General features: G+C 38.5%; 2 protein-coding genes across 2 annotated transcripts; one reads left to right on the top strand and one right to left on the bottom strand.

Annotated features, from left to right (window-relative positions):
- The first annotated feature begins 627 nt into the window (after positions 1–627).
- On the top strand, positions 628–3,202 carry LOC125222032 (putative clathrin assembly protein At4g32285). Its single transcript, XM_048124426.2, has 2 exons — positions 628–849; positions 1,046–3,202. Exon 2 carries the CDS (start codon positions 1,072–1,074, stop codon positions 2,998–3,000), a length of 1,929 nt encoding a protein of 642 aa, XP_047980383.2. The 5' UTR covers positions 628–849; positions 1,046–1,071; the 3' UTR covers positions 3,001–3,202.
- Positions 3,203–3,933: 731 nt separating this feature from the next.
- Positions 3,934–7,911, bottom strand: LOC125219542 (uncharacterized). The gene is made up of 19 exons (XM_048121552.2): positions 7,723–7,911; positions 7,493–7,649; positions 7,332–7,403; positions 7,184–7,255; positions 7,009–7,080; positions 6,831–6,902; positions 6,670–6,741; positions 6,513–6,584; positions 6,354–6,425; positions 6,190–6,267; positions 6,045–6,116; positions 5,896–5,967; positions 5,759–5,824; positions 5,627–5,686; positions 5,508–5,552; positions 5,369–5,433; positions 4,896–5,275; positions 4,637–4,832; positions 3,934–4,205 (listed from the first exon to the last, which is right to left on the bottom strand). Exons 1-19 carry the CDS (start codon positions 7,802–7,804, stop codon positions 4,033–4,035), a joined length of 1,950 nt encoding a protein of 649 aa, XP_047977509.2. The 5' UTR covers positions 7,805–7,911; the 3' UTR covers positions 3,934–4,032.
- Positions 7,912–14,938: the final 7,027 nt, after the last annotated feature.

Raw genomic sequence — 14,938 nt, forward strand, 5'->3', positions numbered from 1 at the left:
TAGTTTTATATTCCATATATTTATATAATAAGAATTTGAAATTTGGCCCTCCACCATCAAATTATTGGCTTCGCCACCGGTTGCAGCTATAAATGGGGCGGCCGGACAAAATAGATGTTTGCAGTAAAGCCGCAAAATGAGGCTGCTAATGATGTAATACTACTGCAATTTACAAGCTCATTAATCCTTTTGTAAGAACCATGAATTTAGGTACGAGTATGGATATATTTTTCGGAAATATAAATCATAGATGTGTCTAATTTTTTATTTTATTATCATAATAAATCATAGAAATAATGCAACTAAGTACCATAATATAATTATACAAAATTGACTAAGTGCATCACCGACAACTACAAAAAGAGTGGCATTCCGAAACCACACACTCATAGCATAGGCCACATTATCACCGCCATACCCCACTTCCCATTTTATATTTTTATTTAATTTATATAAATCTTCATTACATTAAGATTAAGTACTATAAATACATAAATTAATTAAATTATTAAGAGAAGAAGAAGAAGAGACGGAAGAGAGGAGGGAAAGATCTTAGAAATGGACGGCCCCGATTCTCCCGGATCTCACTGCACCATTTAAATCCACCTTTCTGCTCACTCTATTTTTCTAGACTAATTTTTTTGGACTCCATTCCAATTTTATACCTGTCTCTCTCTCCCCAACTTCGCAGCAAATCTAGAGAGAGAAGCGCTATTCCGATTTCTCTAAAACCTTAAATTTCACATAAGTATTACACAATTTACTGCACCTCTGACCTCATTCCTTTTTGCTTATTCACTCCCAGCTGATTTTTCGCGGTCGGATCTGAATCTGTTTATTTTTTGAAAGGTGAATAAATTGAAGGCTCAATCTGTTTGATTTTTTTTTCATTTTGTTCGCCGGAAGGCTGTGTTTTCGTTGAAAAATGAGCTGATTGTGTGTTTTTTTTATTTGATTTGGTTATTTTTGACTGATTAAGTTGCATAAAAAGCTGAATTGATTATAGCGAGTGAGATTTTGTGTTGAAATTGTGTTTTTGGTGTAGGGTATCGACGAGTTCGGATTAAAGCCATGGCGCCGAGCACAATACGAAAAGCGATCGGGGCGGTGAAGGATCAGACGAGCATCGGGATCGCTAAGGTCGCGAGCAACATGGCGCCGGAGCTGGAAGTAGCCATAGTCAAAGCTACCAGCCACGATGATGATCCGGCTTCGGAGAAGTACATAAGGGAAATTCTCCAATTGACCTCCTTTTCGCGTGGGTATGTTAGCGCCTGTGTTGTTGCCGTGTCCAAAAGATTGGGGAAAACGCGTGATTGGATTGTGGCTCTCAAGTGTTTGATGCTTATTCATCGATTGCTCAATGAAGGGGATGCTGTCTTCCAGCAGGAAATCATGTATGCTACTAGAAGGGGGACTAGGCTGTTGAATATGTCTGATTTCCGCGACGAGGCGCACTCCAGCTCTTGGGATCATTCGGCTTTTGTGAGGACATATGCGCTCTACTTGGATCAGAGGCTGGAGATGATGATTTATGAGCGGAAGCAGAGCGGGAATGGAGGTGATATGGAGAGATCTGGGGCCAGAGATGACAGATATAATTATCGATCGCCTCCAGAATCAAACAGGGGTGGATACGAGTATAGCCATGAGTATCGGGAGGAGCCTTATGGAATGCGCAGATCAAGGTCGTCTGGTGATGTGAGGGAATCGACGCAGGAGAGGAAAGATGCTACTCCTCTCAGGGATATGGCACCTGAGAGGATCTTTGGGAAGATGGGTCATTTGCAGAGGCTGTTGGATCGGTTTTTGTGTTGCCGGCCAACGGGTTTGGCAAAGAATGAGAGGATGATTCTGGTTGCACTGTATACAATTGTTAAGGAGAGCTTCAAGTTGTATGCTGATATCTGTGAGGTTTTGGCTGTGCTGCTGGACAAGTTCTTTGATATGGAGTATCAGGATTGTGTGAAGGCATTCGATGCTTATGCTAGCTCAGCAAAGCAGATAGATGAGTTGGTCGGATTTTATAACTGGTGCAAGGACATTGGCGTGTCAAGATCTTCTGATTATCCGGAAGTTCAGAAAATTACTGGAAAATTGTTGGAGACTTTGGAGGAATTTGTGAGGGATAGGGCTAAAGCAATGAGGAGTCCAGAGAGGAAGTACGAGGCACTGCCAGCTCCTCCAGTGGAGGAAGAGCCGGTGCCAGATATGAATGAGATTAAGGCACTGCCACCTCCTGAGGACCATACTCCCCCACCACAACCTGAGCCTCAGCCTCCTAAGCCTGCCGTTCAAGAGTCTGGAGATCTGCTGGATCTAAGGGATGAGGGAGTGAGTGCTGATGATCAAGGGAATAAATTTGCTTTGGCATTGTTTGCTGGACCAGTGGCGAACAATGGGAATGGCTCGTGGGAAGCATTCCATCCGAATGGGGAGTCGGAGGTGACTTCTGCTTGGCAAAATCCAGCTGCAGAGACGGGCAAGGCCGATTGGGAATTGGCTCTTGTTGAAACTGCTAGTCATTTGTCTAAGCAAAAGGCTGCAATGGGTGGTGGACTTGATCCGTTGTTGTTGAATGGCATGTATGATCAGGGAATGGTTAGGCAGCATGTGAGCACTGCTCACTTGAGTGGCGGAAGTGCCAGCAGCGTTGCATTGCCGGGTCCTGGAGCAAGTAAAACTCCAGTCTTGGCACTCCCTGCACCGGATGGAACAGTCCAGGCCGTTGGACAGGATCCATTTGCTGCGTCCTTAAGCATCGCGCCCCCTTCATACGTGCAGATGGCCGACATGGAGAAGAAGCAGCAGTTGCTGGTGCAGGAGCAGATGGTATGGCAGCAGTATCACAGAGACGGCATGCAAGGCCAGACCAGTCTGAACAAGATCGGTGCGGGTGGATATTACGCTCCTGGCGTACAGCCCCCAATGCCGTATGGAATGCCACCGGTGAACGGAGTCGGAGTACCACCTGCTGGTTACTACTATACTCCGTACTGATTCTTGGTAAATTTTTCTATACGTTAGATTTTACTTTTTGTTTAAATCTTGTAACTTCCAATGTATTTGATGTGAGTTTGCTCGCATTTGTGCATGACTTTGGGAAGAGAGGGCAGAGAGAAATTGAGGTGAAGAGTGATTGTGAGAGATTTAAATGGTGTAATCATCTTGTTATGTAATATTATTTGCGATTTCAGGTTCATGTTCTAGAACACTAATCCCTTTTTCAATTCTTTCTAATATAATAATTTTGTATATCTAGATATTGCATTAAGCCTATTTCTACTTATATGGATACTAGACTAGGGTGAACAACTGAATGCCAAGTTAGGTAACATGCCTAATCATCAATTTTTGCTGAGTCGGTTATTAACCAAGTATAGTGATCGGTATTTTTAAAATTAATCCAAATATGAGAAAGGAATATGAGTTGTTTCTGGATAAATTTTCGTCCTTTAGATTCTCTCCTTTTCTGGAAGCATCTAGCAAAGTTGGAGCTTGAAATTACAGAAATGAAGCTAGTGTGAGAGGGGAAGAAAAGAGAATTTTGAATGACATTTAATTTGGTCTTACTCTTTTGGAATTATTTTTATAAGTTTGTCTTGTTAGAAAATGTTTATTGATTTGGAATTCCATAATTCAACGCTGAATAGATTTCAACAAAAGTTGGCAGTTGCTTCCAGGTAGATGTTGTACAGTACAACATTGCTGTCGTTGAACTGGTGAAATAATTTAGGTGAGAGGGTTAGTCTTAATTAATTTTGATTATGAATGTGACGTGTGGACGGTTTCACAAGTCAAAATTAGGTTACTAATGATTAAATTTTGAGGGAAATGCCTTTTGGCACAAACTAGTGGATACCCCATCTCCCACTTGGACCTATGTGATTATCCATATTTGATGAACGTATAAACTAATTTGATTTGACACAATTGGCATCAAGCATATATAGATTTCTATTCAAACAATAACTTGAATTAGACATACACACACACATTAAAACAAACACAATTCATTTATCATAAAGCAAACTAATCTTTGGGAGCTTGTGTGTAAATCTTCAGATCACCAGATTCCTTCTTGGTCCACCACAAATATGCAACAACACATGCTATCGCCAAAGCTCCTACACACCCAAACACAATCCCTACAATCCTCCCCACCCGCTTCCCCTCGCCCTTCGACGAATCCTCATACGCCGACACTGCACACGCACACAAACATGTCACCAACGATTGCGCACAGCTAAATAAAATTGAATGCATGGTTTTACTTGATGCATTTCTGATCGGCACAAGATTTAAGAAAGTTATCTTTAATACTCCCTCCGTCCCGGATAATTCGGGTCTCTTTGACCGGGCACGAGTTTTAAGAATTGTAATGAAAAGTGGGTTGAAAAAGTTAGTGGAATGTGGGTCCTACCTTTATATATTAGTTTTAAAATAAAATGTGAGTAGGAATGTGTTAGTGGAATAGGAGGTCCACTACCAAAAATGGTAAAAGTGAAGTGGGACAAATCATGTGGGACAGATCGAAATGGAAAACTAGGACGAATTATCTGGGACGGAGGGAGTATATTAAATGGAGATGGATTAAAACAGGAGAGAGAATAAAGTATACGTGAGAAGAAAGGACCTTGAGAAACAGCAATTGCCGAAACCAGAGGGCCAAACGTGCTCTGCCGAGGAATGCAGCAAGTCCCCTTCCCAGCCCACATCAGATGAATGTCCATCAACGTGTTCGTCACGTTGGCATTGAACGTCTTGATTAACGCCCTCTTAGACCCGCCGGCCTCTTTTACTATGTTGAAATCTCGCAACACTCTCTTGCCCTTGCATGTGCTCGCAGAGTTAGTTCGGATCCTGAAAAAAAAAAGACTGAAATAACCGAATACCTGAATGTAGACGTCGAAGAGACGCCGGCCTAGGCCCTCCCAAGAAGCGGAGTTGTCATCCATCACCACCTCAGCGAAATGGAGCTCCACCCGGTAGACTCCGTTTTCTAAGCCGAGGCCATAGTATCTGAGCGAGGCGGGAGCGATTCTTGCTGTTTTGTAGAGCTCAGAGTCGAGAGTGTTTGCGATTTGGGAGTCTGTTTGAGCTATATAAATTGGCCCATTTATGTTGGATATGAAGACTCCGGAGCTGCTCACTGCCCATTTGTTGCTGCTGCTTGTGTACAATGAGGCTGCTCCTAGCTTCTCTGAGTCATCGTCGTATACGGCACCATTTGTGTCAGCTTGCTCCGGACCACCACTGTTGACAGCAAATGTAGCTACAAGAAAATGGTTGTTACCTCCAACAGGAATCATCAAATGTACATAAAAATTGTGTTTTGAATAAAGTAGTAACCGGTAAACTTGCTTACTTGATGGAGCTTTGTTTCTGCAGTTGGTGGTTTGATCAAGGCACTGCAGCATGGTAGAGGCCTTCCTGCAGCACAATTAGTGAATCAAGATATGTGTTTCTTGAGATCATCTCTCTTCTCGAATGATGACTATACTTACTGGTTCTTGAGATTTACATCATTGATGGAAGTGCCGACTGTGTTTCTGCAATCCGAGAACTCAGAGAAACAGTTGCATTTGTGATGAAACAAGTTTGCAAATGGATGGAGATGGCTTACATGGAAACATGGCTCCAATCAAGAGGGATATTTCCAGTAAGAGGATTGAAAGATACGTCTCTGCGTTCGTTTAAAACAAGACAGAAATCAACATGAAATCCCATACATTTGCAAATGAGTTTTTGGCCTTACAGTGCAATTAGTTTTGAACCTATATCAGAAGGCAAAACCCCGTCGATGTTATTACTTCCAAGATATCTGTAATGAAGAGAGAGATCAATTTCTCATAGATGCAACTTTTGTCTACAGAGAAGCAATGGCTCACTTACAGATACTTGAGTGAAGAAAAATCCTTGAATGAAGCCGGTATCTGCCCCGTCAGCTTATTGAAGCTCAAGTCCCTGTCTTGGTGACCCCATACAAATATGAGATACGAACACACACATGATCAAATTCTGGTGGGTGGGGAGGAACTCACAAGAATGTAAGGTTGGGGAAAGTGCTCAGCAGTTGTGGGATTGAGCCGCGGATTTGGCAGTTTCTTAATGATCTGTTAGAAGTGCAGTGTGAGAAACAAAAATTAGTAACTGAGAGAGCTGTTGCAGAGGATTTTAAGAGCTTACAATATGGAGAGACTAGTCAGATTCTCTAAGAAATCAAGAGAACTGTCACTTTCACCGACGTTAAGATCACCAATTCGCCTGAAAAGAAACGCGTGTGAAGAAAGTACAAGAGAAGAAGATATTGTTGTGATTCACAAAATATGCAACTTCTGTAAGATTCTTACAGGTTTTCCAGTTTTGTTAGAGCACTGAAACTGTTGGGAATTGGGCCCTCGAGATTTGTTCCTTCAACTCTCCTATGAACAAGCATGATTCAGAAAGAAATAGCAAAAGAAAAAGCAATGGAGAGAAGCAGAAACCAAAAGAGAAGCCACAATGCATACAGATCTTTGAGTTCAGTGAAAGTGGACAAGAATTCAGGGAGTTTTCCTGTGAAGCCATTATCTGACATCCATCTGAAATCATGACAACTATCATCGACATGGTTTTGCCTAAATCGAGCATGGTATAAACAGATTTAAGAGAATGATCAAGAAATACATTGTTTGAAGGGATGTGAGTTTTGAGAGTTCTTGAGGGATTGGTCCACTCAATCCACTGCTGTCAATATATCTGAAGCATCAAATGACACTGAAATATCACAAGATGCAATGCAGCAACACATAAATCTGAACAAAAATGTGAGCAAATAAATTACTTACAGCTGATCTAATAACGTTAGATTTCCCAAGTCCCGAGGCAATGCTCCTTGCAAGTTGTTTGAGCCAAAACTCCTGCATCGCATTAACAAGAAGAAGAAAGATGCATCACGACAAGAAGCAATCCCACAAGCATAGAGAGATGATCAAAATCAGATCGAAATTTGAGCTTATAACTCACAAAGAGCGCAATCTGGTGAGATTGCCAAGCGCTGCAGGCACTGAGCCTGTGAGATTGTTAATGCCAAGAGCCCTGCACATTCCACATTGAAACATCAAAATTGATCTTGAAAATTCAAGAAAGATCATTGCATTATTTAGGAGAGAGATTGTGCATTAATAGTTTGATAACTCACAAGTATTCCATTTTTGACAGCAGCCCAATTTCTGGTGGGATGGATCCATTCAACATATTCTGATTCAAGTTCCTTCATATAAATGATCAAATCAAATTCAATGACTGAAACTATAGATATTGGAAAAATTGCAGTTTAGTATCATTACAAGTCCATCAACTCTGTCAGCAAAAACAATTCTGGAGGAATTTGACCAGAGATGTCCAGAGCATATATTTTCCTGAATCAAATAAAAAAAGCTCCAATCTTTACTTCAATCAAACTTAAACAAACACATTAGGAAGTAGTATAGGTTAAGAAATAACTAACAGATGTGTTATGTGGCAAACTGTCCCAACACAGTCACAATCTATTCTTGGATTAGCCGAATCAGGAGCCCAAATCGCGTTTTCAATACACGGATCATCGCTTAAATTCAGCTTACTTCTTAGGTTCCAATGGTCAATTATCTTGTTGACAGCATCCACTGAAAGGGAAAATGAAGAAAAGAGTAAGTGTTTTACTATGCAAATATGACTAAGAGGCATTTTGATAAACACCTTCAGTGGGAACTGTTTTTCGCTGTGCAGAAACAATTTGTAAAACACAGAATACAGTGAAAGAGAAGCTCAAAAACGCCATCAATGGAGCTAAAAACACACAGTTCACACACTGTTCCGAGCTGAAACTACTGATGAGTTACTGGCTTGCTATAAATTGAATTCAACAAATATCTTATTCCCTAAATTCTTTGACTTACTAGATTATTTCTGATTACTAGAATCTGAAAGCTACTTTCACACAAGCTGCCAAACTAGACTTTTATTGCAGAATTTAGGTTGCTTTTTGTTCAATTATAAGATTATTGAATTACACATAAACTAAAGGCAGGTTGCTGTTAAATTAAAAATCTAAATAGATAGGAACGTAATATACACAAGAATCAAATTGCCGGCTTGATTTAAATGAATTTGATAATTTGTAAGAAATTAGAACCTATTGCACCTTTCATTTTCAATAGCAATGGCTACAACACAAACTACAAAATCAAACGTGGACATGAAAATAAGAAATTAATTTCATTTGTTAATCTTCTAGTCCGTGATCTTAGAAGATTACTTGTAGTTATTAATTATAGTTGGGAAAGTGAAATTGAAATTTTTGGTTAATTTGACAATAAAATTATTGGATAATAAAGTACATGCATGCCAGCAATTGAAATAAATAAATAAAAGAAAATGAATATTTTCAAGTTTTATTATATTGTTTTTGGTGGTATTATTTGACCCTTCATTTCCGGTTAGATGTTGAACTCGATAACACACCAAGTTCAAATATTTAAAGATGACTAGAGGTACATTATTTAGATTCAGAGTTACAAGGACTAGTCTAGTTGGCGCTAACAATGCATTTGCCTGCCTTTTCGCCTCAACTAAAAGCCCATGCACTGAGAGAATTTTTTTTTGTTTATTATTAAAATTATTAAAATTGTTTTTGTAATATAAAATTTTGAACAATTGATTTCAGTTTTGTAAAAAATCAATTCAAAATTGAAATTTTAATTACTTTAATTATACTTTTTAAATTTAAATTGTACTCCATTATTTTTATGAGTGAACTACATAAATGGTACCTGATCTTTCACTTTCGCACACAAATGGTATCTGATCTTTATTTTATATCGTTTTTGGTACCCGGAGACAAAAATAACCCTAGGTACCAAACTTGTGATTATTTTGTTATGAAGGATATTTTTGTAAATTTTCATTAAATAGTATACCAAACATGTGATTATTTTTTTCTTCATTTCTTATTTCTTTTTTTCATCTTTAGTTTCTCCTTTTCTTCATTTTCTTCTTTCTTTTTAGTATTTTATCTTCCTTTCTTCTTTCTTTTTCTTTCTTCTTTCTTTTTCTTATTAGTTTATGTTTCCTCTTTTTTTCTTTTTTCTTCTTTCTTTTTAGTGTTTTATACATATATCTAATTGCATTCATAATATAAATCAAGAACAAAACACCTAATTAAATTAATTATTTAAAATATTTAAATCAATTAAATATTTTGTATTGAATTGTTTTATACTCATTTTATGGTTGAAACACCTAACTAAAAATATTCAACTCTTAATATCATTATGAATACAATTCACAATTTTAAATTTTTATTAAGATTATATTGATTATTTATTAGTATAATGTAATATAATAATAATAATAATAATTATTATTATTATTATTATTATTATTATTATTATTATATAATATTGTGTGATTCATAATTTAAATAATTATATTATTATTATTTATTTATTACAACTAGTTTTTAGTATTATAACAATAATATTATTACAGTAATTAAATATAATTATAAATATAACTATAATTAAGTATATTTGATTGATATTAAAAAATAAATTAATTATTAATTTATAATATCAAAATAATAATTTAAATATTGATTAATAATAATAGTATAAAGAGTGAGAAGAATGAGTGAAGAAATTATAATATCACTTTTGGTACTTAGTTTGTATGCCCAAAATAACCTTAATGATACAAATGGAATATGTATTTGTTTAGAGGGCATTTTGGGGTCAAAATTGCATCAGATACCAAAAATGTGATTTATAGGTACCAAAAACGATATAAAATAAAGATCAGGTACCATTTATGTGCGAAAGTGAAATATCAGGTACCATTTATGTAGTTCACTCTATTTTTATTAGGGAAAATTGGCTTAAAAATAATGAACTTTAATAAAAGTTTGGTTTTTCCCGTAAACTATAAATGTTGCGTAAAAAATCATGAACTTTACCGGGTTGTGTAAATTTCCCGTAAGACCCGACCCTGTATATTTCCGGGCAAAACTTATCCTACGTGGCTGCCGGAGTTGTGACATGGCATACCGGCTGTCAATACACAAAAATGACGTCGTTTTTACACGCACAAAACGACGTCAAAAACGACGTCGTTTTGAATAGTTTCTGTTAAAAAATTAAATTTAATCAATTAGGGTTAGATTTCTTCCTCCCATCAGTGAAGTCCAATCTACAATTTCTCCATTGCGATTCCTCCATCCCATCGCTATTCCTCCTCCTCCATCTGCAATTCTCCATCTCGTCCTCACAGCAAGTACCAAAGTTCAAAACCTTGAAATATTTCTCTATCATTTCCAAAGAAATATTTCCCACATTCTGCCATGGGAGTAAAACTCTCACCGACATCCCCTGCCGGAAAATGGCTCAGCCTTGTCACCGCCGCCTGGGTTCAAGCGATTTCCGGCAGCAATTACACCTTCTCTAATTACTCCGACGCCCTCAAAACACTCATGGGACTCACTCAGCTCCAGCTCAACAGCCTCTCCGTCGCCAAAGACGTCGGAAAAGCATTCGGCATCTTCGTCGGCCTCGCCTCAGACCGTCTCCCAACCTCCGTCATCCTCCTCATTGGCTCTGTCGGCTACGGCGTCCAGTCGTTAGCGGCCGAATCCAACCCCTCCCTTACTGGGCGGTAAGTGTTCGACCCTAATTTCACATTTACCCAAAAATCCCCAAATTCTGAGTGAATTTACTTAATTGATTCAATTGCAAATGTGTGTCTTTCTATGTATGGGTGGAAACAACACTACTTTGATGAACACCGCGATTTTGGTAACATGCATTCGGAATTTCCGGAAGAATCGTGGCCCTGTTTCGGCGATTCTAAAAGGCTACGAGATATTAAAAAAATAATGGTGTGAGATAAGTATAATATGTATAATAATAAGTATAATAAGTAATGCTTTTGTTTATTAAAAAAAAATTTCATCTCAGCAGCCAACTCATCGTCCACGTCAGCATCAATATCGCCATCTTAGCCGGAATACCCGATACGGGAAATCGGCACATTTTATGAAAGTTCATGAATTTTTACACAACATTTATAGTTTACGGGAAAAACCAAACTTTTATGAAAGTTCATGATTTTTAAGCCAATTTGGCCTTTTTATTACTCTATTTTTAATTATGTTACATTTTTATTGCTTTTCTAATACTTACATTAAATTATAAATTAATAAAAAGTCAACTGAAATGAGACTGAATGGGTGGATTACATTGCATGTTTTGGAGCTGAAATGAAAAACAATAATGTGTCAACTTAAAATGGGATTATACCTAAAAATTTGAATGGGTGGATTACATTGCATGTTTTGGAGCTGAAATGAAAAACAATAATGTGTCAACTTAAAATGGGATTATACATAAAAAGTTGGGTATACATTGTGAATACTCTTATACCCAGTGTTACAAACCCATCCCACATCGGATGAGTGAGGGAAGTTGGAAGGTGTATATAATTCCTGTCCAACTCTAACTCTAATGTTGCTATTGGGATGTCAAGCCCGCACGGATTTATTTTTGGGTCACTCCCTCACTTATTCGATGTGGGATGGATTTGTAACCAACAAACCTCCCCTCAAACTGAGACCACATCGGGAACACACAGTCGATACATCGAGACATTACGGGCCTGACTCAAACTAGAGTCATCTAGGGCCCGACTCGATCCCTTTGGTCACACAGGGCCTGACCCAAAGCCACCTTGGCTCTGATCCCAATATCGTCGACTGCACATCTGTTTGATATTGTCCGCTTTGGGTGGAGCTAAGTCCGCACGGATTTGTTTTTGGGTCACTCCCAAAAGGCCTCAAACTAATTAGGGATGAATAGCACTTACATACTAATCCAACTTCTCTCACTCATCCGGTGTGGGATAGGTTTGCACCCAACACCTAGGGGCAGACCTAAGTGGAGGCATGTGGTGCAAGTGACAAAGTTGGTTGTCAACCTAGAATCAGCTGGTGGTCGAATCTCGTAGCTGACACTCTCTATGATTTTTTCCGTAGCTATATAATTACCTATTTTAAGTAATTTTTGTTTACTTTTTCATTTGTGTAAATATTGTTACGAAAAGATCATAAAAAATGATCTTTTTAATTTAAGAATAAAAAATACTTCTCCCTCTTTGTCCAAGAACTAAAGTGTACTCTCCCCTAATCTCAATTTAACCATATGCACATTTTGTACACAAAAAAATCGTCAAATAATACATAAATTCTAAAGGACAAACTCAAAAGGAAAAAATCCCGACTGGCTAATTAGGGCTTACATTTGGCAAACATATCGATCAATGTGTTTGTTAAAGCACAATACGAACCAAAACCTCTAAAATCGACTTTCTGTCCATTTCACCTTCACTTGCATGGTCTTTTTCACAAGTTGTTTTGTCGCTGACAAATGAGACCTATGGTGATTGCGCCACACCTCAATTTATCGACAGTCATCATCACTACTCACAGAGAAAGAAATAAATAAATATCAAAACTACTTAAAGACATGTATTTATTAATTATAGTATAATATTAGCCTTACTCGTCAATTACCTTATTCGGGTTTTGGTGGCCGCCTGCGTCAAATTCATGCTTTCGACCCCAGTGCTATGATCTTCAAGAAACACCTGTTTCTGGCTATACTCGGTCTCCAATCCATTGTTATCCAGGTTGAGGTTGGGCATAGCAAATTCAAGTTCTAGTTTTATTAACACCCTTAACCTATATAGTAGTACTATAAATATAACTAATCATATGTAAGATATAACTTTCAGTTTTTCAATTATCAATACATATAGAGTAGTTACTGTTGAAAAATAAAATGCGAAAAATAAAAGACACTAAAATCTTTATCGACTACATTGTATTGGATTTGAACTGTTATTTTTATGATACATTGACATCTCTATTTATAGGACTAGAGAAGTAATGCATCTAGGAACAATACAATTGGAACTATAACACTATTAATGTTATTAGAAATGGGCTACTCACCCCTTAAAAGGCCTCATAATGGGGAGGGTTATCCACACTTATATAGAGAAGCTAGGATCATCACCAAGCCGATGTGGGACAAGGATTTGGAGAATTTAACACGCCCCCTCACGCGTGGGCCGGAATGACACATCGGACTTCCATCACGTGGGTAGGCAAGAGAAGAGATAAAGAGATAAACCATCATCGACTTGGGCCCTACTCTGATACCATATTAGAAATGGGCCACTCACCCCTTAAAAGGCCTCATAAGGGGGATGGTTATCCACACTTATATAGAGAAGCTAGGATCATCACCAAGCCGATGTGGGACAAGGATTTGGAGAATTTAACAAATGTTATGTTCCTTGAAACTCTAAAGTGACTCTTTCCAATATTCTTGAGACTCTAATAGTCTATTTCCAACACTCCCCCTCAAGTTGAGTATCGAACTTTTCGACACTTAACTTGCACAATCTTCGCTTTTATAATTAGTTTATACTCGTATTAAGGAGTTCTTCACTTTTCATTGACATTTATGCTCGTATCATAGAGGTTCTTCAATTCTTCATTGATAGTTTATACTCGTATCATAGAGCTTCTTCAATTCTTCATTAATAGTTTATACTCGTATCAAGGAGTTCTTCAATTTTTTGTTGACAGTTTTAACTCGTGTCATAGAGTTCTTCAATTTTTGGTTGGCAGTTTCAACTCATGTCAAGGAGCCTTCTTAGAAATTTTTAGCTCGTATCCAGGAGCCATTTTTGATAGTTTTAACTCATATCTAGGAGTCACTTCATTTTTTTTCTGACTGACAGTTTTTACTCATGTCGAGGAGTTTTTTTTTTCATTGAAAGTTTAAACTCGTGTCAAGGAGCTTTTTCATTTTTCTTCATTGAAAGTTTAGGCTCTTATCAAGGAGCTCTTCATCGTTGAAAGTTTAGACTCATTTCAAAGAGCTTCTTCAATTTGATTTTTTTTTTTCATATTTCGCAAAAGGCTCACATTCTTTCGCAATTTCTTTTTGAAATTGGGCAGCAATTTGCAAAAGTTAAATGTGGAAGGACCAAACTGCATTTTTCAATAATATAAGGGCATCATTGATTTTTACCTCAAACCAAAATCGCCGTCTCTTTCTTTCTCACGTCCGTTCTTCTTTCTATCATTTCCGACTCCAATCGTCTCTCCTCCATTCGACGAGCCCGAGCCGCCTCCTGGTTTCTCCGGCTGGACACATGATTCACTGCCTTCTCCTTTTTTCTTCTCTCTTCTTTTCACTTTCCTTTCCAACTTCGGTCACCTGCCTCTTTATCGGCCGGTGATTCTCCGGCATTGTGCTCCCCCTCTCTTCGGATTTCTCGCTATTCCGAGCAGACTCTTTCACTTCGGTTTCTTCTCTTGCTGCCATCACGGCAGATTTCTCCACTTCGACACAATTGACAATCGTGCACGCCTCCATCGCGGTTGATTTCTTCTTCGGTTAACTGGCCTTCGCTGCATCATCGATGTGTGAGTTGCAATGCAGTAGCTTTCTCGACCTCTCACCGGCGGGCATATTTGACTTCTCCGCCAACATACATTTGGGGAGGGATTGTTCGGTCGGCTACTTCTTCTCCCCCTCGGCCGGACAAACCGAGGACCCCTCCTCTGTTTTCTTCTCTTGACAGCGGCTGGGCGGCACCGCTCTATTGGCACCATTGATCTCTTGGTTGGGCTGCTCTCGACAGTCTCGGCTCTTCTTTCGGTGGTACACACTGTCCTGCTCTCTCTCGGCATTCTTCTAGGCGCGATGAATCGTTTGGCAGTGTTTGTCGTCTCCCCCTCGCCGGACGATTCATCGAATTCTCTTCTTCCATTTTTTGTGTTTGTAAGATTGTGAAAGATGGCTTGGTTGGGCTGCTACTCTGCGGCCTTTTTGACAGCATCGGTTCTTTC

This window comes from Salvia hispanica, chromosome 1 (genome assembly GCF_029641045.1).
Source record: "Salvia hispanica isolate PSC_SH4W2 chromosome 1, Shi_PSC_v1, whole genome shotgun sequence".
Taxonomy (NCBI): domain Eukaryota; kingdom Viridiplantae; phylum Streptophyta; class Magnoliopsida; order Lamiales; family Lamiaceae; genus Salvia; species Salvia hispanica.

Excerpts from the sequence above, each read along its gene's own strand:
- LOC125222032 (XM_048124426.2), top strand. The coding sequence starts at position 1,072 with ATGGCGCCGAGCACAATACGAAAAGCGATCGGGGCGGTGAAGGATCAG.
- LOC125219542 (XM_048121552.2), bottom strand. The coding sequence starts at position 7,804 with ATGGCGTTTTTGAGCTTCTCTTTCACTGTATTCTGTGTTTTACAAATT. Across the intron at positions 7,404-7,492 it reads GTTTGCCACATAACACATCT|GAAAATATATGCTCTGGACA; the intron begins GTTAGTTATTTC and ends TATTTGATTCAG. Across the intron at positions 4,206-4,636 it reads GGCAATTGCTGTTTCTCAAG|TGTCGGCGTATGAGGATTCG; the intron begins GTCCTTTCTTCT and ends GTGCGTGTGCAG.